Genomic DNA, 27,529 nt, shown 5'->3' on the forward strand with positions numbered 1-27,529 from the left:
TGGGTAGGAGCTTAACTAATTGCTCCTGGTGCTAACTAAATGGTTCATTAGGTGTTAAGTGGACTTAGGGCTGCTTTGGGTTGCTAATTAACATCGTTAATGACATTGGTTGGGGAGTAATTAATTAATAGAAACACTTGGCTAATTAATAAGGGTCTGGTTAATTAGAGAAGGAGCTTAATTAGTAGCTTCAGGGGTTAATTAAAGCCTTAGTTAATGAGTAAGGCCGCTGTGGTGTGCTAATTAACGTCACTAATGATGTGGGGGGGTCTAATTAACTGAGGGGCTTGGCTAATTAATAAGGGTCTAATATATTAGGATGGGGCTTAATTAGTTGTTTCAGGGGCTAATTAATACGTTAATTAGTGATTAAAGGGGAATTAACACGCCAGCGGTGTGTTAATGGGGAGGACTTGTGGTTGTGTTGGGGGTGGTTCTAATTAATTAGGAGGGCGCTTAATTAACCACCTCGCGGCTTAATAAAGCTCTTAATTAACCCCTTAACCCTCGGAGCCTCACTGGGACTAATTAAGGGGGGGGGCACTGCATTCACCAGAATCACCGCGGAGCTAATTAACGGTGGGGGGGAGTGTTCGGAGCCTAACGACCTTCCCCCGCGCCTTAATTAACCCTTTAATTAGCGATTAATTAAGTCGCACCCCCCCCTTCCTGGGTTGAATGGAACGGTGCAGCGGCTGGGCGGGGCCAAGCTCCGCGGCGCCTCGCCATCTGATTGGCTGAGGCGCGGACAGACGCGCGCCGATTGGCCGAGGCGGGGGCGGTGGGCGGGGTTAAAGCGCGGCCTCTCCCCTCCCGGCAGTGGCCGCGTCCACCATGACTCGCTTGTCCCGGTCCCGAACCGCTTCGGTCGCCAGTTCCGGCTCGGCCGAAGGCGAACGGGGCCGGAGCCGAACCCTGTCCCGCGGCAGCGTCGGGGGAGGACCCGGGAGCCCTTGATCCGCCCCTTCCCCGGTAACGGAGGGACCGCCCGAACCGAACCCGGCGGCGCTTCGGCTCCTTCCGTCCCCCCCTCGGGTGTTTCCGTCACCTCTCGGGTGTTTCCGTCACCTCTCGGGTGTTTCCGCCGCCGCTTAGGCGATCGGATCCTTCCGCCCAACGTCCGACGGCCGGATCTAGACGGGAGGGGCACTGGGAGTTACTGGGAGGGGGGTTGGGGGTTAGTGGGAGGGACTGGGAGCGACTGGGAGGGGGTTTGGGGTTACTGGGAGGGACTGGGAGCGACTGGGAGGGAGTTGGGGGTTACTGGGAGTCACTGATACGGGGTTTGGGGGTTACTGGGAGGGACTGGGAGCGACTGCGAGGGTGTTTGGGGGTTACTGGAAGTTACTCGGAGGGTGTTTGGGGGTTACTGGGAGCGACTGGGAGGGGGTTTGAGGTTACTGGGAGCGACTGGGAGGGGGTTACGGTTACTGGGAGGGACTGGGAGCGACTGGGAGGGGGTTTGGGGGTTACTGGGAGTCACTGGAGGGTATTTGGGGGTTACTGGGAGAGACTGAGAGGAGGTTGGGGGTTACTGGGAGTTACTGGGAGTCACTGGAGGGCGTTTGGGGGTTACTGGGAGCTACTGGGAGGGGATTTGGGGATAACTGAGAGTTACTGGGAGCTACTGGGAATTAGTGGGAAGGGGTCTGGAGCTTACTGGGAGCTACTGGGAAGAGGTTTGAGGTTACTGGGATTTACTGGGAGGGGTTTGGGGTCACTGGGAGCTACTGGGAGGGGCTTTGGGGTTACTGGGAGGGAGTTTGGGGTAACTGGGAGCTACTGGGAGTTACTGGGAGGGGGTTTGGGGGTTACTGGTAGTTACTGGGAGGGGGTTTGGGGGTTACTGGGAGCTACTGGGAGGGGCTTTGGAGGATCCTTCTCCCCCAGAGCTGGATCTAGATGTGCCCCAATGGGATCCCTCTGCCAACGAGGTTTGGCGCCTTTCCCTGCGGATCCTTCCGCCACTCAATAAAAGCCGCCGCTCCAGTGTGTCAACTGGGTTGAACTGTGATGGACTGGGGAGACTCTTGCATCCAAACTCCACCAAACTGGAACTCTTACACACCAAGTTGCACCAAAACCTCACTTTTTCCTCTCGGAAATGCCTCAAAACCCCACTTTTCACCTCAAAACTCCACCCAAAACCTACTTTTCCCCTCAGAATTGCCCCAAATCCTCATTTTATCCCCCAAAATTGCCTCAAAACCTCACTTTTCCCCTCAAAACCCCACATTTCCTCTCAGAATTGCCCCAAAACCTCATTTTATCCCTCAGAAATAGCCCAAAACCTCACTTTAACTCCCAAAACTTCACCCAAATCACACTTTTCCCCTCAGAATTGTCCCAAACCCTCATTTTATCCCCGCAAATTGCCCCAAAACCTCATTTTATCCCTCAGAAATAGCCCAAAACCTCACTTTTCCACTCAAAACTTTACCCAAATCACACTTTTCCCCTCAGAAATACCCCAAAACCCCACTTTTCCCCTCAAAACTCCACCAAAACCCCACTTTTCCCCTCAGAATTGCCCCAAACCCTCATTTTATTCCCCAAAATTGCCCCAAAACATCACTTTTCCCCTCAAAATGTTACTCAAACCACACTTTTCCCCTCAGAAATACCCCGAATCCTCACTTTTCACCTCAAAACTCCACCAAAACCCCACTTTTCCCCTCAGAATTGCCACAAACCCTCATTGTATCCCTCAGAAATACCCCAAAACCTCACTTTATCCCCCCAAATTGCCCCAAAACCTCACATTTCCCCTCAAAACTCCACTTTTCCCCTCAGAAATACCCCAACCCCCCACCTTTCCCCTCAAAACTCCTCCAAAATTCCACTTTTCCCCTCAGAATTGCTCCAAAACCTCACTTTTCACCTCAAAACTCCACCAAAACCCCACTTTTCCCATCAGAATTGCCCCAAACCCTCATTTTATCCCCCAAAATTGCCCCAAAACCTCACTTTTCACCTCAAAACTCCTCCAAAACCCCACTTTTCCCCTCAGAATTGCCACAAAAGCACATTTTATCCCCCCAAATTGCCCCAAACCCCCACTTTTCCCCTCAGAATGGATGTGCAGCCTACGCAGACTCTGACCTTTGGCACTGGGAGGCAACTGGGAGGCAACTGGGAGTGGCTCCTGCTTCTGAGCGCGGCCACGGGCGCTGATTGGACGGAGAGAGGAGGGCGCCGAGCGCTGATTGGTTGCTACGGGAGTGGAGTCTGCCCGGCAACGGGACTAAAGAGAGATGATTGGCTGAGAGGCGGGGCGGCGTCTGTGTGTGGGGGGGGAATGGGAGGGAACTGGGATGAACTGGGGAGGGAACTGGGGAGGGACGGGGATGAGCTGGGAGGGACTGGGAGGGAACTGGGACGAACTGGGAGGGCACTGAGAGGGAACTGGGAGCAACTGGGATGAGCTGAGAGGGCACTGGGAGGGACTGGGAGCAACTGAGAGGGACTGGGAGCAACTGGGAGGGAACTGGGAGCAACTGGGATGAGCTGGGAGGGCACTGAGAGGGAACTGGGAGCAACTGGGAGGGAACTGAGAGCAACTGGGATGAGCTGGGAGGGCACTGAGAGGGAACTGGGAGCAACTGGGAGGGAACTGGGAGCAACTGGGATGAGCTGGGGGGGACTGAGGGGGCTGGGAGCAACTGGGAAGGAACTGGGATGAACTGGGGAGGAACTGGGAGGGAACTAGGAGCAACTGGAATGAGCTGAGAGGGCACTGGGAGGGAGCTGAGAGGGCACTGGGAAGGAACTGGGAGCAACTGGGATGAACTGGGAGGGAACTGGGACAAATTGAAGGGAACTGGGAGGGACTGGGAAGGGGTTTTGGTTTTTTATCCCACTTTCAGCCAGTTTTGACCCATTTTTGACCCATTTATTCCATTATCCCCCAATTTTATCTCACTTTCAGCCAATTTTGACCCATTTTGACCCATTTTTTATCCCATTTATTCCATTAACCCCCAATTTTATCCCACTTTCAGCCATTTTTGACCCATTTTGACCCATTTTTGACCCATTTTGACCCATTTTTGACCCATTTATTGCATTATCCTCCAATTTTATCCCACTTTCAGCCATTTTTGACCCATTTTTGACCCATTTCGACCCATTCCCCCCATTTTTGACCCATTTTTGACCCATTTATTCCATTATCCTCCAATTTTATACCACTTTCAGCCATTTTTTACCCATTTCCCCCCATTTTTGACCCATTTTGAGCCATTTGACTCATTTTCGACCCATTTCCCCCCATTTTTGACCCATTTCCCTCCATTTTCAGCCATTTCTGACTCATTTTCGACCCATTTCCCCCCATTTATCCCAGTATCTCCCAGTTTTATCCCATTTTTGATGCATTTTGACCCATTTTTGACCCATTTTGACCCATTTCCCCCCATTTTTGACCCATTTTTGACCCATTTATTCCATTATCCTCCAATTTTATCTCTCTTTCAGCCATTTTTGACCCATTTCCCCCATTTTCAGCCATTTTTGACCCATTTCCCCCCATTTTCAGCCATTTTTGAGCCATTTCCCCCCATTTTGCCCCATTTCTACCCCATTTCCACCCCATTTTGCCCCATTTCTACCCCATTTCCACCCCATTTTGCCCCATTTCTGCCCCATTTCCCCCCATTTCCCTCCATTTTGACCCATTTTTGCCCCATTCCCGCCCCATTTTTGCCCCTCAGCCTGCCCCCTCCAGCGCCAGGTAGATCCCCACGGGACAGTGGTCGCTGCCCTGGGCCCGCTGCTCGATCCTGCTGTTGCACAGATCCTTCCTGCCCCTCTGGGACCACAGGCAGTAATCCAGCCTCCAGCCCACGTTCCTGGCCCTGGCCCCGCTCAGGTAGGTCCAGAAGGTGAAGGCATTGGGCAGCGAGGGGTTAAACACCCGGAAGCTGTCGAGGAAGCCGGCCCCCAGCAGCTCCCTGAACGTCTCCTGCTCCTCCCGCGTGAACCCGGGGCTCCTCTTGTTCCCCGACGGGTTCCTCAGGTCCAAGGGCTGGTGGGCGACGTTGAGGTCGCCGCAGATGGCGACTGGTTTGGACCGGTCCAGCTGGGACACGAAGGAGCGGAAGCGCTCGTCCCAGGCCTGCCGGAAGCTCAGGCGGCCCAGGCCTCGCCCGGAGTTGGGCACGTAGACGCAGACGACGCGCAGGGCAGGGAACTCGGCCGTCAGCACGCGGTCCTCGGCGTCCAGCTCGGGGTCACCTGGCAAGGTGACACACAGACGGGGATAAAAAGGGGCTTTAGGGGCCCAAAAAGGGGCTCTAGAGGCCCAAAAAGTCACTTTAGTCCTCAAAAATCAACTTTAATGGCCTAAAAAGTCACTTTAGAGGCCTAAAAAGGGACTTTAGAGGCCAAAAAGTCACTTTAGAGGTCAAGAGGGGATTTATTGGCTCAGAAAGGGGCTTGAGTGGCCCAAAAAGGGACTTTAGAGGCCTAAAAAGTCACTTTTGTACCTAAAAAAAGATGTAGTAGCTCAAAAAGGGGCTTTAGTGGCCCAAAAAGTCACTTTAGTGGCCAAAAAGGGGCTTTAGAGGCCTGAAAAGTCACTTTAGAGGCTCAAAAAGTCACTTTAGAGGTCAAAAATGGGGTTCAGTGGCCAAAAAATACACTTTAGTGGCTCAAAAAGTCACTTTAGTAGCCAAAAAGGTCCTTTAGTGGCCAAAAAAGTCCCTTTAGGGGCCCAAAAAGGGGCTTTAGAGGTTAAAAAGGGGCTTTAGTAGCTCAAAAAGGGGGTTTAGAGGTCTAAAAAGTCACTTTCGTAGCCAAAAGGGACTTTAATGGCCTAAAAAGACATTTAGAGGCCTAAAAAGGGGCTTTAGAGGCCAAAAAGTCACTTTAGAGGTCAAAAAGGGGCTTGAGAGGCCCAAAAAGTCACTTTAGAGGCCTAAAAAGTCACTTTAGAGGTCAAAAATTCACTTGAGTGGCACAAAAATGGACTTTAGAGGCCTAAAAAGTCACTTTAGTGGCCAAAAAGTCATTTTAGAGGCCCAAAAAGTCACTTTAGTGGCCAAAAAGGGGCTCTAGAGGCCTAAAAAGTCACTTTTTTAGCCAAAAAGTCACTGTAGTGTCCCAAAAGTCACTTTAGAGGCCTAAAAAGACACTCTAGTAGCTAAAAAGAGTCACTTTAATGGCTCAAAAAGTCATTTTATTGCCCAAAAAGGGGCTTTAGAGGCCTAAAAAGTCACTTTAGAGGTCAAAAAGGGGCTTTAGAGGCTCAAAAATGGACTTTAGAGGCCTAAAAAGTCACTTTACTGGCCAAAAAGTCAATTTAGAGGCCCAAAAAGTCACTTTTTGGCCTAAAAAGTCATTTTGCTGGCCTAAAGAGTCACTTTAGAGGCCTAAAAAGAGGCTTTAGAGGCCTAAAATGTCACTTTCGTGGCTTTAATGGCTCCTGAGGGCCCCAAATGGCCACTTAAGGCCTCAAAATGGCCACTTAAGGCCTAAAACTGGCTCCTAAAGGGCCCCAAATGGCACTTAAGGCCTCAAAATGGCTCCTGAGAGCTTCTGGTGGCCATTAAGAGCCCCAAATGGCCACTTAAGGCCTCAAAATGGCTCCTGAGAGCCCCAAATGGCCACTTAAGGCCTGAAAATGGCCACTGAAGGCCCGAAATGGCCACTTAAGGCCTCAAAATGGCCAGTTAAGGCCTCAAAATGGCTACTTAAGGCCCCAAATGGCCACTTAAGGCCTCAAAATGCCTCCTGAGACCCCCAAATGGCCACTTAAGGCCCCAAATGGCCACTGAAGGCCTCAAAATGTCTCCCGCGAGCCTGTGGCGGCCACCCAGGGCCTGGAAACGGCCAGCAGCGCCCCAGCTTTGGCTACTCACCCATGCCATAGGTGACAGCCAGGGGTTTGGTCCTGCTGAGCAGCCCCACGCCGCTGTAGCTGGGCCGGTCGCTGGGGCTGTGCTGGTGAGGGAAGGCCCCGAGGCTCCGCAGCTCCTCTGGCACCAACTCGGCCCCACATTTGGTCTCCTGGAGGCAAAGGACGTCGGAGGCATCGGCCTGGACCCACTGGGGGTGGGGGAAAGGGAGGTTTTGGGGCGGTTTGAGGCAGTTTTGGGGCCGTTTTGAGCCCATTTCAGGCGCCATGTTGAGTCTCTTGGCGGGCGCCATTTCGTGGGGGGGTTTTGAGGCATTTTTGGGTCGTTCTGAGGCACTTTTGGGTCATTTTTTGAGTAATTTCTTTGAATCTGTGTTTAAGAGGTTTTTTTGGGCCATTTTGGGTCATTTTGAGTAATTTTGAGTCACTTTTAAGTGTTTTTTTAAGGCTTTTTTCATCCACTTCAGGCACCATTTTTAGGCCTTTGTTGGAGCCATTTTGAGGCATTTTGGGGTTATTTTGGGCCATTTTTGGCTCATTTTAATTTCCATTCTTTAACCAATTTTTTAATCATTTTCAGTTTCATTTTCAGCTCCGTTTTGGGCTCATTTTGACCCATTTTAGCCTCATTTTGCCCAATTTTACCTCATTTCAGGCCGATTTTGGGCCCATTTTGAGCCTTTTTCACCCCATTTTTGGGTCAAAATCCCTCATTTTTGGCCCATTTTCATTCCCTTCCTTTGAACCAACTTCTCAACCACTTCAAGACCCCTTTTCAGCTCCATTTTGGGCTTATTTTGACCCATTTTGGCCTCATTTTGGCTCCATTTTGCCCAATTTTACCTCATTTCCGGTCCATTTTGAGCCTTTTTCACCCCATTTTTGGGTCAAAATCCCTCATTTTTGGCCCATTTTCATTCCCTTCCTTTGAACCAACTTCTCAACCACTTCAAGACCCATTTTTAGCTTCATTTTGGGCTCATTTTTACCCATTTTGGGCTCATTTTGGCCCATTTTGGCCTCATTTTGGCTCCATTTTGCCCCGTTTTCCCTCATTTCAGCCGCCATTTTGAACCTTTTTCACCCCATTTTTGGGTCAAAATGCCCCCTTTTTGGGTCCTTTCCAGCCCCATTTCTCTGGGGCGCCCCAGTCTGGTCCAGTTTCAGCCCAGTTTAACCCACCTCCAGGCCTCCTTTCTTCACCCAGGCCCTGAGACCGTCCACGTTCCACGACGTCACCTTGAAGTTGAACCTTCGCCCGTCTTCCGCCGTGTCCTGGGGCGGGGGGGGGGACGTACAGGTTACTGGGAGAAACTGGGAGGCCACTGGAACTTACTGGGAGGGACTGGGAAGGGAGTTGGGGTGGTTTGGGGGGGGGTTGGGGTGGTTTGGGGTGGTTTTGGGGTGGTTTAAGGGCGATTTGGAGTGGTTTTGGGGCACTTGACGGTACTGGTTTGTACTGGGAGGGCACTGGGAGTTACTGGGAGGGACTGGGAAGGGGGGTTGGGGTGGATTTGGGGTGGTTTGGGGAGGTTTGGGGGGGATTTGGGGTGGTTTAAGGGGGATTTGGGGTGGTTTTGGGGCACTTGATCGTATGGTTTGTACTGGGAGGGCACTGGGAGTTACTGGGAGGGACTGGGAAGAGGGTTGGGGTGGTTTGCGGGGGGGTTGGGGTCACTGAGAGTTACTGGGAGCTACTGGGAGTTACTGGGAGGGGGATTCGGGTCACTGAGAGTCACTGGGAGTCACTGGGAGGGGATTTGTAGGTCACTGGGAGCAACTGGGAGGGACTGGGAGGGGGTTTGTGGGTCACTGGGAGTCACTGGGAGCAACTGGGAGTCACTGGGAGGAGGTTTGGGGTAACTGGGAGTCACTGGGAGCTACTGGGAGTCACTGAGAGGGGGTTTGGGGTCACTGGGAGTTACTGGGAGCTACTGGGAGGGGGTTTGTGTGTCACTGGGTGTTACTGGGAGTCACTGGGAGCTACTGGGAAAAACTGTGAGTTACTGGGAGAGGGGTTTTGGGTCACTGGGTGTTACTGGGAGTCACTGGGAATTACTGGGAGGGGGTTTTGGGTTGACTGGGAGCTCCTTGGAGCTACTGGGAGGGGCTTTGGGGTTACTGGAAGCTACTGAGAGGGGGTTCTGGGTGACTGGGAGTGACTGGGAGCTACTGGAAGGGACTGGGAGGTGGTTTGGGGGTAACTGGAAGTTACTGGGAGCCCCACCAGGCCCGTACTGGTCCATACTGGTTTATACTGGTGCCTCTCACCCTCTATAAGTCTATAACTTAACCGACAACATGTATTTTTTCAATGTGAGGTAATGAGAAAAAGAGTGTGGTATTGAAGATAGCTCCCAAAGGAAAGCAGCTGAAAATGTGACACCGTGCTGGCTGCTAGACTGCATGGGGACCTACTTACTACTTGTCATGGTTTGACATGACAGCCTTTTCTGGTATGGGGGAAGGGGCTGCAAAGATGACTCCTGCAAGAAGTTGCTCACAACTCTCCCCAGCTCAGAAAAGGCTCTCTTCTGGGGCTGAGCCAATTAGACGCCTCCACGATCACTTTTTAAGAAGAAGCCCTAAGGGGAGGTGTCTTTTTCCATCTTCTTTTCCTTCTTCTGCCCCTTTTTCTCTTCTTCTGGCTGGTGGTGGTGCAAGGAGTAGGAATGGTGAGAGAAACAACCATGCAGACTCCAAGGTCAGTGATGAAAGGGAGGAGGTCTGCTGTAGCAGAGACTCCCCTGCATTCTATGGAGAGAACTGGGGAAGCTGAGATTTATTTTCATTTCTTTAAAGACCCCGCATCAGCGGTAGAGACTCATTTTGATAATGAGCCCGTATCAGGGGCAGAGACTCATTTTGCTAAAGCTGACCCCGGACCAGGGGCAGCAATTCACTTCATTAAAGGTCCCGAGCCAGGGACAGTGATTTTGGCCGGAGGAGGCCTTGTCCCGAAGGAAGGGACCCAATATCCACAGCTGCAACTGTGGGGAGGAACCCACGACAAAGCAGCTCATTAAACTTATGCCTAGAAGAGGCCTTGTCCCGAGAGAGGGACCTTGCAACTGAAGAAACTGCAGCCGTGGTGAAGAATCCACGCCAGAGATATTTACCAAGGACTGTGTCCCGTGTGAGGGAACCTGTATGGGCAGAAGCCGCAGCTGCTGGGAACAACCAACACCAGAGAAGTTTGTTAAGGACTGTGTCCCGGGGGAGGAACCCCGTGTTGGAGATGGGGAAGAATGCCAGGAGTCATCCTCATCTGAGAAGACAGAAGCGGCAAAGCCCATCTGTGAGAGACTGACCACATCCCCCACTCCCTGCCCCCCTGAGCCATTGGGGGGGGAGGAGGTAGAGATATCGGGAGCAGTGAGCTGGGCCCGGGAAGAAAGGAGGGATGGGGGAGGGAGATCTTAAAGTGCTGGTTTCTCATCATCCTACTCCCTTTTTGCTTTTATTCTGTTCTGTTTCTTGTAGAATAAACTTTCCTACTTTCCTCTCTAAGTTGAGTACTAGAGTCTGTTTTGCCCAGAACCATAATTGACAGTGAGCCCTCCCTGCCCTTGTCTCAATCCACAACAATCTTGCTTATCTTTTTACTCCCATTTCGCTGGGTCCTCCGCCATCTTAACGAGGGTGGGGGTGAATGGGGGCATCGACCGAGAAACTGTCGTGGTGCTGTTGTGCTAGCTGGGCCAAACCACAACACTCCCATACTCAGTGGTATAACTTCACTGACACATGTATTTTTTCAATGGGAGCTGAGGAGAAAAAGTGTGGTATTGAAGATAGCTCCCACAGGAAAGCAGCTGCAAATGTGACACCGTGCTGGCTGATAGACTGCATGGGGACCTACTTACTACTGTAGCTGGGGTCTGCCTTCCTGCTTTCTTGTAGCTCCCATACTCAGTGGTATAACCTCTACCGGCAGTCTGTATTTTTCCAATGGGAGTTAAGGAGTGAAAGTCAGTGTGATTAGAGATAATTCCCACCGGAATGCAGCTGCAAATGTGAAATAGTTCTGGCTGATTAAAGTGCATGGGGATCTACTTACTCCTGTAGCTGGGGTCTGCCTTCCTGCTTTCTTGTAACTCTCATACACAGTGGTATAAGTCAAGGGAGGGCATATATTCTTTCAATTCCAATTTAGCAGTCCAAGTGAGTTGGATTGAAGATAGCTCCCACACGACAGCAGCTGCAAATGTGACACCATGCTGGCTGATAAATTGCATGGGGACTTACATCCTAATGTAGCTGGGGTCTGCCTTTCTGCTTTCTTGTAGCTCCCTGTCTTGCTTTAGGCCCATCAGGGAACAAAGACCATAATTAGCGGTGAGTACCAAAGATCTGAGGATTGCTCAAGGGCAGGGAGAGCTTAATTGCCGCTGAAGGTTCAGGACAAAACAGACCAGGCTACTGGGTTTGGGGATTAAAACAGAAAAAAACCCCAATTTAATGCAACATCAACTAAAACATACCCCCAAAAACCCAAAACATAACCAAAATGAAACAACACAGAGCAATACATCAATGAAGAGTCCAACCAGCCTTTTGAAGAACACCTTCTTGCCACCCCTCCCCTCTTCCCTGGCTCAGAGCCCTGATCCCGGGGTTTTTACCTTGTCCCCCCCTGAACGGTTCGGGGGGGCAGGCAGTGGGGGTTTCATTTAGCCTGTTCCCGATAGCTTCTGCCATTTGTCCCTCCTCAGGACGGGTGAACTCCACACCAGTCCTCCTTGCGAGTCCGTGGGGTAACTCACACGCATGGCAGCCCTGCACGGGCTGCTCCGATGCCCACTGACTCCAAAGGCTGCAGCTCGTCTCTGCCTCTCGTGTGGGGCTGCTCTGCGGCGTGCAGGCTCTCCAGCACGGCCTGGGCCATGGCCCCTCCCCACACAGTCCCTCTCCCGTCCGGGCTCACTCACACGGAGCTGCTGGGAACTCTCGGTCCTGCCATGGATCTCCAGAGGCTGCAGGGGCACAGCTGCATTCTCGCCACGGCTTGCAGAGGGGTCTCTGGTCTGTTGCTTCTCCTTCCTTCCTCCTTCTCTGGCTGAAGGGTCCGTGGTCGCTTCCATCTTGTATCACTCTTACACCTCCTGACTCGCATTCCGAATTTCTGTCCCCTAAATAATGATCGCAGAGGCGCCAGATTGGCCCAGCCGGGCGGAGGTGGGTGTGAACCCAGGAGCCGGGGGAGAGTCCACAAACTCTTTCTCGGGTCTTCACTGCAACCCGCTCCCCCTGTTACTAAGCCAAAAGCTGCTCCTTGCTAAACCAGAACACAGGGTCCAAATCTTTGTTTGACCACACAAAGCATCATTCTAGGACTCATTTGAAGCCCCAAAGTGTAAAACTGCACCATCACATGCCCATGGGCAATTAACCGCCTGGGCTACAGGACAACCCCTTGTGGCTAGCAACCCACAGAGACACCCTCGAGCTACCAGATACTCCTCCTGGGCTACCAACTGACAGGGAATCCCTCCAGCCTTTTCCATTTGGCAACTGACCTCCCTGGGCTACCAGACACCCTTCCTGGGCTACTGACCTACAAAGAGTCTCCCTGTCTATGTATATGAGCTACTGTGCCCCTTGGGCTACCAGATCTCCCTCTGGGCTACTGACCCATGGAGCCTCCACTATCTCATGCTCATTGGCAATTTAATTCCCTGGGACTACCAGAAAGCCTTTTGTGGCTACCAACCTACAGAGACACTCCCCCATCCTGTGTCTATGCACTAATACACTCTGGGGGCTACAGGACACCTCCCGTGGGCTACCAAGCCACAGGGATCCTTCCATCTGTGTCAACAGGCTACTGAGCCCCCTGGACTACCAAACCCCTCTCCTGGACTGCCAACCTATAGGGAACCCCCATCTGTGTCCATGAGCTGCAGAGCCCAGGGACTACCATATTCAGCCCTGGGGCTACTGATCCACAGAAACACCCCTGTCTGTGTCCAGATGCTACTGAGCCTCTTGGACTACCAGATACCTTCCCTTGGCTACCAACCACCAGGGTTGTCCCCAGCCCTTTACACTTGGCAATTGATCTCCCTGGACTACCAGACACATCCCTGAGCCAGGGAGCCCCCTTGTCATTGTCCATGAGCTGCACCACTTGGGCTACCAGAGACACTTAACAATCCCCTGCTGGGTTTAATTTGGCAGCAGTTAAACCCCGTTGCTTTCCAACTGAGCTCAGACAATTCTGGGTGGCTGGAGGTGGCTGGGCTTCACTCCTGAGTGATGTCCAATCAAACAGGTGACTGTGGTCAGGTTTTGTATGCTCTCAGGAACAGAATTAAGACTCTAAACGGAGTCAATTGCTAAACCACTTTATTTTACCCACAACAAACAACATTGTAGGGGAAAGGAGAGAAAGAAAGAAGAGAGACAGAGAGAGAGAAGTTACAACAGCCACCATCAGGATCCACAGCCCCCGATTCGAGTGGTGCCACTGGAAGCAGCTCTGGAGGGTGAAGGAGCACAAGCACTGGGTCAAGAATGACCTCTCCAAATACCCATGAGGAGGAGCAACCATTGAAGGAAACTGCTTGTCTGACCTGGCTGAATGAGCTCCGTGGCAAAAAGGCAGCAGCCAGGAGGTGGCAGCAGGGGGAGAAGGGAGGAATTTCAAAACCTTGTCCAAGGATGTCGGGATGACACCAAAGCCAAAGCTTTGGAAAGGCAGCAGAAGCCAAGAGAGCTGAAAGAACCACAAAATCAGGGGTTTTGACTTGTTGCACAGATGATGGTGAAATCCAGTGTCTGGGTCCAGTAGCCAGGGCTTTACGGTCTCTATGGGAATGACTCCACCTCTGTAAATGGTGGCACCATGATCCAAAGTGACTCTGCACCAGGGGAACAGTGCCTGTCATGGGCCAGACCCATGTGTGATGGAACTTGGACCACTCAGTTCTCCTTGAAAGAAAAGGCACACCAGCAGACTTCAGGTGTGTCAACCTGTGTCTCCTGTGGAGATAAAGACCACTGGGGACAAAAAGACCATCAGGTCTCCAGTTATGAGGGAAAGGAAAACAAGGTGACACCCATGGAGACACCCTGCTAAGGGAACAGAAGTGGGATGGATATTAGAAGCTATTTTTAGGCCTCAAACCACCTTGTTTCCAGATTTTATGTGGTCATGTAATCTGTGGGGACAATTTCTGTTCTATTCGGAATTTCTGTTGAGGCAAATACAGGAAGGAGGCTACAAGATGCCAATATTCAGTCACAAGCCATGTCTAAGATGGCTTCACAGGAGAGATGAGCACTGCAGCTAATGTTACTCCATGACCACGGGGTTTGCGAGAATCTCCCTTGTGTTCCCTGTAGAGATAAAGACCATTGGAGACATTGGTCCCTTATGGCACGTGTTACACGCATGTATAGACATTTCCAAATCACTTGGCAATAACTGAGCTAAGCTGTTGATTACCTGGTGGGCTAGACCAGAAAGGAAATAATTACCTGGTGTTCTGGACCAGGATGTTGCAGGGCTTCAGGGCACTGAGCAGCTTCATGGATAACTTCACAAACTCTTTTCTTCTTCCTTGGCAGCAGTTGCTGCCAACATTGCTCTTGGCTGTTTCATGGCCTGCAGGTGCTCAGTTCTGAACAGTCCCCCTGGTTCTCTCTCTCATCCCATGGTGCCTGATTTCCAATTGATGTTCTTCCCTCTGGGAGCAGCTTCACAAAGGAGGCCGAGTTTTGCTGAGCTCTAAAATCTTGTCAATTTACTTAAAAATAACTTTGATAAAATCACTTAAATTTTATAGTTTCTAGAACATTTCTAAGATGGATTCTGTGACTCTGACTCTGTGTTTGATGCTCTGGCTCTGACTCTGTGATGCTGTGGCTCTGTGACATTGTGATGGATTCTGTGACCCTGTGACTCTGTGTTTGATGCTGTGGCTCTGACTCTGTGATGCCGTGACTCTGTGTCTCTGTGACGGATTCTGTCACCCTCTGACTCTGTGATGGATTCTGTGACCCTGTGACTCTGTTTGATGCTGTGACTGTGTTTGATGATGTGACTCTGACTGTGATGGATGCTGTGACCCTGTGACTCTGTGTTTGATGCTGTGACTCTGACTCTGTGATGGATTCTGTGACTCTGTGTTTGATGCTGTGGCTCTGTGACCCCGAGACCCTGGCACTGCTGCCAGCAGCTCCTGCTTTAGGGAAGAGACACAAACATCTCCTGTGCCATGGAAATGTACTCCCCTGAGCCTCCTCCTCGGCCAGGCCGGGGGCTGGGCCACTGCTTTGGGCTGCAGCCGTTGTTCCCCTGGGGCGTGTGGATGCACCGGGAGCTGCAGCTGCAGCTGCACAAACCACAGCCCCCACGGCCTCACTCCCCCCACAGCGCCCGGGCAGGAAGCTGGTGGTTTCCTCCTGGCTCCGTGCCCAGGCACAGACCCGCGGGGCCCCCCCAGAGAACCCCACTGCAACTGCTCCTGCCAGGGCTGCTCCTTCGGCCTCACAGGGACAGGGGCAGCACCTCCCAGCCCTTGGGACGGCCTCGGCACGGCACGTGGCCTCTCTGCGCCGGGCCCCAGAGCACGAGGTGCCGTCGGTGCCGGGACCTCACACCCTGCTCCAGCCCCTGCTGAGCTGGCAGGAGTTTCACTGCTACATGTGGGGGACTGGGACTGGGGGCTTGTGCTGCTGCTGGTTCAGCCACAAACCTGCCCTGGGTCATGGTGTACAGAAGCTGTTGTGGGTTTGTGTGGAGCCGTGGCTGGTCCTGGGGAAGGGGCTGCAGTGGTGGCTCCTGTGAGGAGTTTCTGGAAACTTCCATTGGCACAGAGGGGGCTGGAGCAGGGCCAGGGGCTGTTTCCCTGCTCTCCTGACCCCGGCCCTGCAGCACGGGGATGGCTCAGACGCTGCTACCGCAGGCTCTTGGCTGTGCCCAGCAGAGGAGATGCTTGGGGCTGCTGCTCCACACTCCGTGGTTCGGGGGCTGAAAAGCTGGTCCCCCCCTCAGCTCCTCTGGCCCTGCCTGGTGACAACCCCCCAGCACAGTGCTGTGACCCCGCAGCAGAGCCGTCTCTCAAATATGGTCATGAACGGTGCTGGAGAAGTTCATTGGAGGCCTGGGCTGTGTGGCAGGGGAGAGAGCTCCTGATAATATCTCCAAAGGTGCTGCTGCTGCTTTGATTGGCTCCTGCTGCAGCTGGGCTGGCATCTGCAGAGAGAACTTGCCCTCCCCTGGCCACTGTCTCCGGGAGGTTCAGGAGCTGTGGCAGGGAGCGCGGTGCAGCAGGGATGTGCTGGCGAGGCAGGAGGCTCAGGATGGGCCCTGAGGGACTGGGCTGCCCTCAGATGCTGTGGCTGCTCCTCTGGATTCAGCTGTGGAGGGGTAAGTGCCGGGTCCCTTGTCCCACAGCCCAGGGCCAGCAGGTACCTGCGTGCCCAGTGGCATCTGTCAGGGAATGGGGTTCCTTTGGGGTGCTCCTGAGGACAGAGGCAGAAGCTGCTCAAGTCCATGGAGCCTGTGCCCTCCCCTGTGCCCTTTTGGGTGGGAGAGCCTCTGCTTTTGCAGGGCTCCAGTGCTCAGGACAGCCTGTCCCTGGCTGCATTCACAGAGCCCGTGTCCTGGGACAGCCTTTTGCCAGCACTGTGCCCCTGGAGCTGGTGATGGCCTGGCTGTGCTGGCAGCCCCCAGAGATGTCCAGGGCACTGCAAACCCCTGGGGTGCCCCAGGGCATTGAATGCTGCTCCTCTAGCCCTTGGTCCAGGAGAGTCCTGACCCCACGAGAACAGCCCTCCAGAGAAGAGACACAAAGAGCATGAAGCACCTTCAGTCCCTTCGTGGCCATTGTCTCCCTGGGGCAACTTGATGCCGTTTCCTCTTGTCCTTTCACTGGTTACTTGGGAGAGGAGACTGACTGAGTTAAACCTGCATCACCTGGAGGGGCAGCCTGACCTGACACTTGCCTGGTGGTTCCTCATTTCCAAATGGCTGGTTGCTCACTGAGAGCAGCCTGTAGCATTCAGTGACTGGGCTCAGGGGGCAGCTCTGCAGCTCAGCAGGTCCGTGGCACCATCGGGTTCCCGTCCCTGTCCCAAGTTCCCCTGGTGTTGCCAACATCTAAGGCTGCAGAGGACAAAGCAGATTCCCTCACTACTGTTCCTTCTCTAAAAATGTGATGTAGCTTTAGTTTCCAGGAGTGCAAATAAGTCTCAGTAAGTCCTCTGAGCAGCAAGACAGAGGATTCCTCCAGCCCTGCAGTGCTGGGGCTCGGGGCTGCTCTGACTGGCGCTGTGTCAGTGTCTGAAGGTGCTGTGGAGCTGAGGCTGGTGGATGGTGAACATCGCTGTGCAGGGAGAGTGGAAGTGAGACGAGAGCACGAGTGGGGCACCGTGTGTGATGACTACTGGGACATGGCTGATGCAGAGGTGGTTTGTAAGCAGCTGGACTGTGGAGCTGCCCTTGGAGCTGCCCATGCTGGCTATTTTGGGCCAGGATCAGGCCCCATCTGGATGGATGATGTGCACTGTAACGGCACCGAGTCTGCCCTGTCTGACTGCAAACATGGAGGATGGGGCAAACATGGCTGTGCTCACAGTGAGGATGCTGGAGTGATTTGTTCAGGTAAGGGGTCAGCCCAAGGTCAGTCTTTGGGGCTGGGTTGGGGGAAGGGACCTGGCTGTGCCCTGAGGTTGGTGATCATCAGCGTGTTCCCATTGCTCACTGCCGGGGTCTGTTCTGTTTAACATGTTCACCCGTGATCTGGGTGAGGGAATGGAGCGCAGCCTCAGTCAGGTTGCAGATGACACCAAGCTGGGTGGGAGTGTGGATCTGTGTGAGGGCAGAAAGATTTTTAGAGAGCCCTGGCCAGGCTGGAGCCATAGACTAAGAGCAGTGGGATGAGGTTGCCCAAGTGCCAGGTCCTGCCCTTGTGCCACCCCAATACCAGCACTGCTGTAGGTGGAGGCAGAGACACTGGAAAGCTGCTGGAGGGAAAGGGCCTGGAGGGGGTTGGATCCAGCGGCTGAATAGGAGCCAGCAGCATGCCCAGGGAAGCAAGTAGGCCAAGGGCATCCTTGCTTATATCAGCAGTGGGGTGGCAGCAGGCCCAGGGCAGGGATTGTCCCCCTGTGCTGGGCTCTGGTGAGGCTGCAGCTCGAGGGCTGTGTTCAGTGTTGGGCCCCTCACTCACTGCCACAGGGACACTGAGGGGCTGCAGCGTGGCCAGAGCCAGGCAGCGGAGCTGGGGAAGGGGCTGGAGCACAAGGGTGCTGGGGAGGGGCTGAGGGAATAGGGGTGTTGAGCCTGGAGAAGAGGAGGCTGAGGGGAGACATCAGCACTCTCTGAAACTACTTGACACTGGCTTGCAGTAAGGTGAGCATCAATGTCTTCTCTCCAGTGCTGAATGACAAGACACGAGGTCCTGTGTCAGTGTCTGAAGGTGCTGTGGAGCTGAGGCTGGCGGGTGGTGGCCAACGCTGTGCTGGGGGAGTGGAAGTGAGACGAGAGCACGAGTGGGGCACCGTGTGTGATGACTCCTGGGACATGGCCGATGCAGAGGTGGTTTGTAAGCAGCTGGGCTGTGGGGCTGCCCTTCAAGCTTCCAAGCGTGGCACTTATGAGCAAGCATCTGGCTTCATCTGGATGGCTGACGTGCGCTGTAACGGCACCGAGTCTGCCCTGTCTGACTGCAAATATGCAGGATGGGGTAAACATGACTGCGACTGGAGTCAACAGGCCGGAGTGATTTGTTCAGGTAAGGGGTTGATCTTTGGGAGTGAGTTGGGGAAAGAGAATTGGCTCTAACCTCAGGGAGCCCCTGAGGAGGCAACATTGCAAGCGTGGGTCTGTTCAGGCTGGAGAGGAGAAGGCTGAGCTCAGGGGCAGCTCCTCACCACATTGTTTCTTGGCAGGATTCGTGCGTCTGGTGGGAGGGCAGAGCCGCTGCTCAGGACGTGTGCAGGTCCATGCCGGGGGGCAGTGGAAAGGCGTCTGCAGCTCCCACTTTGGTGCCCAGGCTGCTGCTGTGGCCTGCAGGGAGCTGCGCTGCGGCGGGGCCCTGTCTGTGTCTGGCACAGCTGCCTCTGGAGCAGGGCTGGGTGCCAGCTGGGACAGAGAGCTGCGCTGCGTGGGGAATGAATCCCAGCTCAGCTCCTGCCCCATGGGGCCCTCGGGGGAGCGGCCCTGCAGCCAGCAGGACAGCGCTGTCCTCACCTGCACACGTAAGGGCTGCGGGACGGGGGCTGGAGGCCGGGGCTGTGCCGGGGCTCGGGGAGCAGAGGCAGGACGTGGCTGTGGGGCCAGGAGGGCTGCCGGGCTTGTGTGCAGCAGGCTGCCAGCGCCCAAGGACAAAGGCGTGCTGGCCCTGGGGCCTCTGTGCCAGCTGCTGCGGGCCCAGGAGCCCCAGGGCAGCCCCTCTCCTCCTCCTCCTGTGTCCCCAGAGTACGCAGGGTTCAGGCTGGCCAACGGCAGCACAGCGTGTGAGGGGAGGGTGGAGGTTCAGCTGCTGGAGACCTGGGGGACCCTCTGTGCCTCGCGCTGGGATCTGGCCGATGCCCACGTTCTCTGTCGGCAACTGGGCTGCGGCTTTGCCGAGTCCATTCCTGGAGGAGAGCGTTTCGGCCCGGCGCCCGGCCCTGTCTGGAGAGACTCCTTCCACTGCGACGGGACTGAAGCCCGGCTGAGCCAGTGCCCAGTGACCGCGCTGGGGGCCTCCCCGTGCTCCCGCGGGAACAACGCCGCGCTCATCTGCTCAGGTGAGCGCCGGGAAGATGCCGCTTCCACCCCGTTTGGCCTCGGGGTGCCGTGTGGCCGCCCAAAGGAGTCCCGTGGCAGCAGCAGGCTGAATGTCTCCCTGGAGAAAGCCTGGCTTCCCCAGGAGCCCGTGTGGTGTCCATGATAGAACATGGGGTTCCAGGCACAGCCTGGAACACACGGAGTTCTATTGGAACAGGAGTAGCACAGGCTGCCCAGGGAGGGTGTGGAGGCTCCTTCTTGGGATGTTTCCCAGCCTACCTGTCAAGTTATTGTGCTCTCTGATTGAGGGGAACCTGCTTTAGAAGGGAGTTGGGCTGGAGGATCTGTGCAGGGCCCTTCCTGCCCCCACCACACTGTGCTTCTGTGATTCTGAAGTGCAGAAAGGGCCCGAGCTTAGCTTATATTTTTCATCAGCACAAGGCTCCATCTTGTCATGTTTAGTACAAAACCCCTGCCTTGCCCTTCCCCCTGAAGAGTGCCATGGGCCCTGTTGCCACTGATGGTGGTAAGGGCCATGGGGTGGTGATGGCTGTGGCAGGGTGAGGGGAGGGCTTGGACTGCAGCAGCTTCAAGGGCTTCTCCAACAGAAAGGATTGGCAATTGTCTGCTCTCTGCAGGCCCCGTGGGCTCCGGGTCCCTGCGGCTGGTGGGGGGAGGGAGCCGGTGTGCCGGGCGAGTGGAGATCTCCCAGCACGGGACGTGGGGCAGAGTCCTGTCTGAGCAGTGGGACGTGGCGGAGGCCCGTGTGGTGTGTCGGCAGCTGCGGTGCGGAGAGGCAGAGACGGCCTACAACCCGCCCACGGCCGAGCGAGGGACGGGCCCCGTGGGGCTGCGAGGGGTGCGGTGCCAGGGACACGAGGCCCAGCTGAGCCTCTGCAACGTCTCCTGGCCAGGGAGGCCGGCGGTAGAGGGGGTCGTGGAGGACGTGGGGGTGGTCTGCGAGGGTGAGTGTCCCCACGGGCCCCCCGGGGCACAGGGTGGGTGGGCAGCCGGCCCCTGCCACCATCTGGACTCCGTCCCCGCCGCAGGGAGCCGGCGCGTGCGGCTGGCGAACGGGCCCGGGCGCTGCGCCGGGAGAGTGGAGATCTACTCCCAGGGCAGCTGGGGCAGCGTCTGCGACGACGGCTGGGACCTGCCCGATGCCGCCGTCGTGTGCCGGCAGCTGGGCTGCGGAGGGGCCGTGCGGGCGCCGGGCTCTGCCGCCTTTGGGGAGGGCTCCGGGCACATCTGGCTGGACGGCGTCAACTGCTCCGGGGCCGAAGCCGCTCTCTGGGACTGCCCGGCCGGGCCCTGGGGGCGGCACGACTGCGGGCACAAAGAGGACGCCGGAGCCGTCTGCTCAGGTGCGTGGCAGGAGCTGTGGCAGGAGGCTGATGCTCAGGGAGGCCGGGCCAGCAGGAGAGCCGGGCACGGCCAGCGCTGGCCCGGGCTGCCGCTGAGCTCCTGCGCAGGCACATCCTGCACACAGCCAGGCACAGGCAGCTCCGGGGCCACCGGGGTCCCTGGGGAGCTCAGCTGTGCCTGGGGGTGGGCGGCAAGGGCAGCGGTGTGCGGCCCTCAGGGACTCGTCTCCCTCCCCTGCCAGAGTTCACGGCCCTGAGGCTGGAGAACAGCGACGGCTGCTCCGGCCGCCTGCAGGTTTTCTACAACGGGACGTGGGGCAGCGTTTGCTCCAACTCGCTGACTCTCGAGACGGTGTCTCTGGCGTGCAAGGAGCTGGGCTGCGGGGACACAGGGACCCTGGAATTGCTCCTGCCCCATGGCAGGGTGTCTGGCCCCGCCTGGCTGGACAACATCCAGTGTGGGGAGAGAACCAGCTCTTTCTGGCAGTGTCCCTCCGCTCCCTGGAACCCGCAGTCCTGTGTCGATCTGCGGGAGGAGATCCACATCACCTGCAACGGTAAGTCGGAGCCACCCAGGCACCAGGGTCACCCCGGCTCCTGCTCCCCCTGGGCATGGCCAAGGCAGAGAATCCTGGAATGACAGAATTGTTTGGGTTGAAAAAGACCTTCAAAGTCATTGAGTCCCAGCCCTCCCCTCACACCACAAAGCCCACCATTGACCCATGGCCCTCAGCACCTCAGCTCCATGGTGTTGGGGTTGCGCCAAGGATGTGGAGTCCCTCACCTCCGTGGGAAGCTTTAGAATGGGGCTGACAACCCTCTCAGGGAAACAGTTCTTCTCAGCTCTAATATAAACCTCCCCTGGGGAAACTTGAGACTGTTTCCTCTTGTCCTATCACTCCTTACTTGGGAGAAGTGACCGATCCTCTCCTTACTCCGACCTCCTGCCAGGCAGCTGCAGAGAGTGATCGTGTCTGTCCTCAGTCTCCTCTTTGCCAGCCTGAACAACCGCATTCTCTCAGCCCCTCCCAGTCAGAGTTGTGCTCCAGCCCCTCATAAAACTGGCCTCAGCCCATGCCTCCACTGTGATGGTGAGGGGCACAGGAACGGGCTGCACAGAGGGGCTGTGGAGTCTCCTTCTCTGGTGACTTTCCAAACCCACCTGGATGAGTTCCTGTGTGACCTACTCTAGGTGGCCCTGCTCTGGCAGGGGAATTGCACTGGATGAGGTCTCGAGGTCCCTTCCCAACCTTAGGATTCCGTGATTGTGTGATTCTGTGATCCCCACTCTCCTCTGCCCCATCCCCCGAGCAGCCCCTTCACCACAGAGTTTCCTCCTCCAGGGCTTCGCTCTGCAGTGCCCCCAACCCCACCGGCCCCGTGCCCCAACGCCACGAGCTGCACAGGTAGGGAGCTGCTCCTCTGCTGCCCCTCTGGCCTGGCAGGGCTGTGCCCACCGTCCCGGTGCCCTGGCAGCTCTGTGCCTCCTGCAGACAGGGAGAGGATCCGCGCCGTGGGAGGAGAGGACGGCTGCTCGGGCCGGGTGGAGCTGTGGCACCGCGGCTCCTGGGGGACGGTGTGCGACGACGCGTGGGACGTGCGGGATGCCGAGGTGGCCTGCAGGCAGCTGGGCTGTGGGCCCGCCGTGGCCGCCCTGCCCGAGGCTGCCTTTGGGGAGGGCACGGGCCCCGTCTGGCTGGAGAAGGTGGAGTGTCAGGGCACAGAGGCGGCTCTGCAGCACTGCTGGGCCTGGCCCGGGGACCGTGGGCTCTGCCGGCACAAGGAGGACGCGGCCGTGCGCTGCGCGGGTGAGTGCAGGGACTGCAGCTCTGCCCGGGGCAGGGGCAGGGGGTTGGGGAAGGGATTTGGGCTCGCTTGGGCCTGGCATCATGGCCCTGGCCTCTCATGGAGTTCGTCAGGCTGGAAAAGTCCTTTGAGATCATGGAGTCCAAGTGTTGCCCTCACACTGCCAAGCTCACCACTGACCCATGGCCCCCAGCACCTCAGCTCCACGGCTTTGGGATCCCTCCAGGGCTGAGGACTCCCCCACCTCCCTGGGCAGCCTGGCACAGGGGCTGACAACCCTCTCAGGGAAACAGTTCTGCCTCAGCTCCAACCTCAACCTCCCCTCGGACAACTTGAGGCTGTTTCCTCTTGTCCTATCACTCCTTACTCGGGAGAAGTGATTTATCCCCACCTCAATCCACTCTCCTGTCAATCACCCCTCAGTGTCCTTCTAACTGGATCAAGCTCCAAGCCCCCAGTCCCTGGGAAGGGCTATCCCTACGTTTTCCCCCTCTCCAGAGCCAGAACCTCCCTGTGCAGTGCAGGCGCCTGGTGCTGAGTGGCAGCAGCCTGAGTGGAATCAGCCATCCCGCGGCCACTGCCCGTGGGGCCCAGCAGCCCTGGGGCTGGCCCCTGGCTCCCTGGGTCATCTCACCTGCTGCCCGGATCACAGGCACTGGGCCTCATCCTGCTCTGGCTTTGCAGCACTGCAGGATGCGGCAGCTTGGGCTGTGGGATGTTTCAGGGCCGCCCCAGATACAGGGGGCTGTGGTGGAGAGGGGGCTCCCTGATCCCCACACAACCCCAGAAGCACAGCTCTGCTTTTCCTCCCCTGCAGCTCCAGTTGCGACGGCAGCATCCCCACCCCGAGCAGGTAACTTGTCTTGTCCCTGGGGATCCCTGGGGCTGGGCTCTGCCCCAAAGCCTGAGGGAAGGGGCTGCTTGCTGGGGGGCACAAATGTGGTGGGAGGAGGCCCTGGGCTGGGGCTGAGGGGCTGGAGAGGGCTGTAAGTGGCTCAGTAGGGTGGGAGCTGCCCCAGTGCTGGATCCTGGGCTGCTCCGTGTGTGCCGGCAGCCAGGACTGGTGCTGCCTCCAGCTCCCCAGCCACAGATGGCACTGCCCCTTCCGTGCTCTTGCCCATGCAGGTCCCACACGAGGCCGTGTGAGCAGCGGCGGGAGAGTCTCGGTGCCCGTCATCGTCTGCATCGTCCTGGGGGCCCTTCTCTGCCTGCTCCTGGCCCTCCTGGCCGGGCAAGTGCTGAGGCGCAGAGGTGGGTCCTTGCAGAACGGTCCTGGGGGCAGATGGCTCCTGGTGAGGCTGTGGGGGCTGTGGGGTGGCACCGAGGGGCAGGGGCAGAGCCAAGGGGATGAGGCTGGGGGCTGCCTGGAGCAGCCGCAGTGCGTCTGCGCAGCGCCATTGCCCTCCCTGGGGATGTGGCAGCCACGGCTGGGCAGCGCAGTGGGGCTGGAGCAGCCCTGGGCTGGCCCCAGGAACAGGTCTGGGGGAGCACGGTGGGGTCCTGCAGCCCCTCTGCCCATCCCTGTGCCAGCGCTACCCCTGTGCCCAGGCTCCAGGAGAGCTCAGCAGCCCTTCCCCGAGGCCGTGTACGAGGAGATCGGTTACAGCCCGGTGTGGAAGGAGCAGGAGAGGTTTGAGAGCTCAGGTGGGTGCGGGTCTTTCCTGGGGGCACATCTGCAGGCCCCTTTCCCCTGGCCCCGAGACAGGGCTGGTCCTTCACAGGCCCCAGGCCCTGCAGCATGTGGGCTGTGCAGGGAACATCTGGGTCGTGGCCCAGCCAAAGCAGCTCCCTCCCCTCCAGCTTTCCCTGTCCCATCCTGACAGCCCCTCTCCTCCTGCCCACCACCAGACCCCCGAGGATGGAGGGAGAGAGGGAGGGAGAGAAGGGACTGTGCTGTGAGACAGTCTCTCATAGATGGTGTTTGTCCAAGGGGAGCTGGGTGTATTCCCAGCTGGCCTCATCCCTGTGCAGCCCCAGCTCTGGGAGTCCTCCTTCCCCTTCCCCAGCAGCTGTGGGGGCTTTGCTGCATGATACTCACTGTGTATCTCCCCAGGCTCCTCCTCAGAGGGGTCCCTGCCCCAGCTGCAGCCCTCCCCTGTGGCCAGTGAGGAGGAGGATGCTGTGGGAGCAGCTCCAGGTAAGGCTGGGATGGAGCGAGGCGGCCCCGAGTGTCACCGTGGGAGACGGGGAGGCCATGGGGGGTCTCCTGTGGTCTCAGTCCCGTGTCCCTGCGCATCCTCCCGCCCTCTGCTCCACACGACACATCTTGTCCCTGTCAGCGCCTCCCCTCTCCTTCCAGACAGCCCCGTCCTGCCCGCAGGTGGCCCAGCGGATGGCTACGATGACGCCAGGGAGGTTTCTGAGCCCGAGGAGGCTGCTGGCCCTGGGCAGGGAGCTTGGCAAAGGCCCGGGGAGCTGGAGGAGGGACCAGGGCCCGGGGACGCGGCCGGAGGTGAGAGGGAAATGTGGCGCCGGCAGGGCCCTGGTGCCGCCCGAGTCGCTGCTGTTAGTGAGGTCCAAAGCTGCCAAGGAGTGTTCCTTGGAAGGGCCGGGGCTGGCAGCAGGAGCTGCAGGTGGTGAGGAGCAGGGAGGAGGGGGACGCACAGGAGGGGAAACTGCAACGTCCTGCCTCGCTGCTGGCAGGGGCGAAGCTGCGCTCCCGCAGAAGCGCCGGGGTCCCTGGAGCTGGAGGAGAGCCCTCGTCCCTGTCCCGGGGGAGCTGCGGCTACGACGATGCCCAAGAGGTGTCTGTGGCACGTCCCCGTGAGGACACCAAGGCCGTGGCACCGCAGGTCGGGGCACAACAGCCCCCTACGGGAGCGCGCAGTGCTGCCACGGGGCCGCAGCAGCCGGGAGAGCCCTGAGCACCAGGACACTGTCTGCACCCAGGGGCGGCAGAAGGAGTTTCCTCTGGCTTTGGCCTCGTGCCGAGCCTCAGTGTCGCGGTGGTTGTGATTAAAAGCCTCGGGGGGTTGCCCCGCAGCCGGTGCTTCCCTGTGCAGGCGTCGCGGTGTCTCGTGGCGCTGGGAAGGAGCCCGTCCCAGGGGCAGCGGGTTTGGGGTCGGGCTTTGGGGCCGCGGGAGCCCCTGAGCCCTTGGGCACGTGCCCCTGGCACAGACACTGCCACGCCGCCAGCCGCGGGGCCGGCACAAAGGGCCCTGTGGGAGGTGCCGCCACGTGCCCCAGTGGCAGTGCCCATCTCCTCAGCTCCCAGCGGGGTCAGGAGGCAGCTGTGCTCCCCGCCACCCTGATGTGGGCCACACAGGCTGGGATTCCCTCTCCCCACCCTCTGCCATCATCCCGCTCACTGGGGGCCATTCCTGCTGCCTCAGGGCCTGGCACAGCCCCAGCGCTCTGGGCACAGCCGCAGAGCCGCCTCCTCCCTCAGCAGGGCTCGGGATGTTCCACAGCAGCCCTGGGACCCCCTTGTGCAGCTCCCCTCCAGCCCCCACCTCTGCCCTCCTGCTGCCTCAACAGGGATGTCACTTTGGGCTTGTGCAGGCTCAGAATTTGTGTGTGGGAGCAGGGGGCTGGGAGCAGAGGGGCTGAGGACACCTTTCTGTCACTCAGCACTGCTGGAGGGCCAGGCCAATGGAGATGGGATGCCCAGGAGACACGTGCTGCAGCCCAAAGCAGTGGCCCAGCCCCTGGCCTGGATGAGGAGGAGGCTCAGGGGAACACGTTTCCATGGCACAGGAGATGTTTGTGTCTCTCCCCTAAAGCAGGAGCTGCTGGCAGCAGTGCCAGGGTCCCTCTCCCATGCTGAGGGTTTTCACCTGCCTGGCTGCCCACAGCAGGGAAATCTCTTGCACTGAAGCCAGGAGGGGAGGAGGATTGGACACTCGGGCATGGCCTGGCTCCCAGACTGACACCATTGCAGCTGGGTCACAGAGCCACAGCATCAACCACAGAGTCACAGAGCCACAGAATCCATCACAGAGTCACAGAATCCATCACAGAGTCACAGCATCAACCACAGAGTCACAGAGTCACAGCATCAGCCACTGAGTCACAGAGTCACAGCATCAACCACAGAGTCACAGAGCCACAGCATCAGACACAGAGTCACCAAGTCACAGCATCAACCACAGAGTGACAGAGCCACAGCATCAGACACAGAGTCACCGAGTCACAGATTCCATCACAGAGTCACAGCATCAGTCATAGAAACGTTATCAAAAGTAGCAAATTTAAGTGATTTTATCAAATAGGTAGTTTAAAGAAAATTTACAACTAACTTAGCAGAGCTCAGCAAAACTGGGTTTGTTGCCTGGGGAGGTGGGCTGTGAGGTGGTGCTCCCCATCTCCCTCTGCCACCTTTCCCTTTCCCCCAGTGACTGCAGATGTTTGCTGACTTCACGCTCCTCAGGCACCATCAGCCTTTGGGCTTTCTGAGGCAGGAGCTTCCCTTCTTATCAGCCACTTACCAGGTTCACACAATGAAGCTGTGGATTCATGGTCATCCCAAGCTAGTGTTCCTTCAGCCTCAACATTAATTCCTTCTAACCACCACAGCCTGTTTCTCAAGGTACTTTGCTCCTTGTCCTTGCTTTCAAGGAGAATGACATTCCATGAAGAAGAACGAAGATGCATCTTGGAGGCTAAAAATAAGTGGTGAGGTGCTAAAAATGCCTCTTTGGAGTCTAAAACCAGACTCTGGAAACACAAATGAAGATTTAGGAAAAGAAAAAAGGAAAAAAGGAAGCTTTAGAGCTTACAGCAGAGCTTTTAGGACCCCAAAGGAAGATTTTAATGTTTAAAATGAGACTTAGGGTTCCA

The 27,529-nt window shown here is 56.8% G+C and overlaps 2 protein-coding genes across 2 annotated transcripts in view; one reads left to right on the forward strand and one right to left on the reverse strand.

Moving 5' to 3' along the window:
- Nucleotides 1–4,708: 4,708 nt before the first annotated feature.
- Nucleotides 4,709–14,391, reverse strand: LOC133629529 (DNA-(apurinic or apyrimidinic site) endonuclease-like). Its single transcript, XM_062020184.1, has 5 exons — nucleotides 14,339–14,391; nucleotides 13,662–13,719; nucleotides 8,039–8,131; nucleotides 6,861–7,047; nucleotides 4,709–5,235 (listed from the first exon to the last, which is right to left on the reverse strand). The coding sequence occupies exons 1-5, from the start codon at nucleotides 14,389–14,391 to the stop codon at nucleotides 4,709–4,711; spliced, it is 918 nt and encodes a 305-aa protein (XP_061876168.1).
- Nucleotides 14,392–16,165: 1,774 nt separating this feature from the next.
- LOC133629530 (scavenger receptor cysteine-rich type 1 protein M130-like) overlaps nucleotides 16,166–27,529 on the forward strand; it is a 36,641-nt gene continuing 25,277 nt past the window's right edge. Inside the window, exons 1-14 of the mRNA XM_062020185.1 lie at nucleotides 16,166–16,232; nucleotides 17,154–17,468; nucleotides 18,277–18,600; nucleotides 18,758–19,066; nucleotides 19,286–19,600; nucleotides 20,219–20,545; nucleotides 20,630–20,944; nucleotides 21,187–21,501; nucleotides 22,288–22,350; nucleotides 22,438–22,756; nucleotides 23,841–24,001; nucleotides 24,299–24,394; nucleotides 25,050–25,202; nucleotides 25,394–25,542. Of these exons, the coding sequence (XP_061876169.1) occupies nucleotides 16,166–16,232; nucleotides 17,154–17,468; nucleotides 18,277–18,600; nucleotides 18,758–19,066; nucleotides 19,286–19,600; nucleotides 20,219–20,545; nucleotides 20,630–20,944; nucleotides 21,187–21,501; nucleotides 22,288–22,350; nucleotides 22,438–22,756; nucleotides 23,841–24,001; nucleotides 24,299–24,394; nucleotides 25,050–25,202; nucleotides 25,394–25,542 (3,228 nt within the window). The remainder of the gene's footprint in view (nucleotides 16,233–17,153; nucleotides 17,469–18,276; nucleotides 18,601–18,757; nucleotides 19,067–19,285; nucleotides 19,601–20,218; nucleotides 20,546–20,629; nucleotides 20,945–21,186; nucleotides 21,502–22,287; nucleotides 22,351–22,437; nucleotides 22,757–23,840; nucleotides 24,002–24,298; nucleotides 24,395–25,049; nucleotides 25,203–25,393; nucleotides 25,543–27,529) is intronic.

This window comes from Colius striatus, unplaced genomic scaffold (genome assembly GCF_028858725.1).
Source record: "Colius striatus isolate bColStr4 unplaced genomic scaffold, bColStr4.1.hap1 scaffold_59, whole genome shotgun sequence".
Lineage (NCBI taxonomy): Eukaryota > Metazoa > Chordata > Aves > Coliiformes > Coliidae > Colius > Colius striatus.

What these genes read in the sequence shown, in the direction of transcription:
- LOC133629529 (XM_062020184.1), bottom strand. Translation starts at nt 14,391, where the DNA reads ATGAAGCTGCTCAGTGCCCTGAAGCCCTGCAACATCCTGGTCCAGAAC. An exon ending in TGAAGAAAGGAGGCCTGGAG is followed by an intron (nt 7,048 to 8,038) that starts GTGGGTTAAACT and finishes CCCCACCCCCAG; the next exon opens with TGGGTCCAGGCCGATGCCTC. An exon ending in GGCTGTCACCTATGGCATGG is followed by an intron (nt 5,236 to 6,860) that starts GTGAGTAGCCAA and finishes TCACCTTGCCAG; the next exon opens with GTGACCCCGAGCTGGACGCC.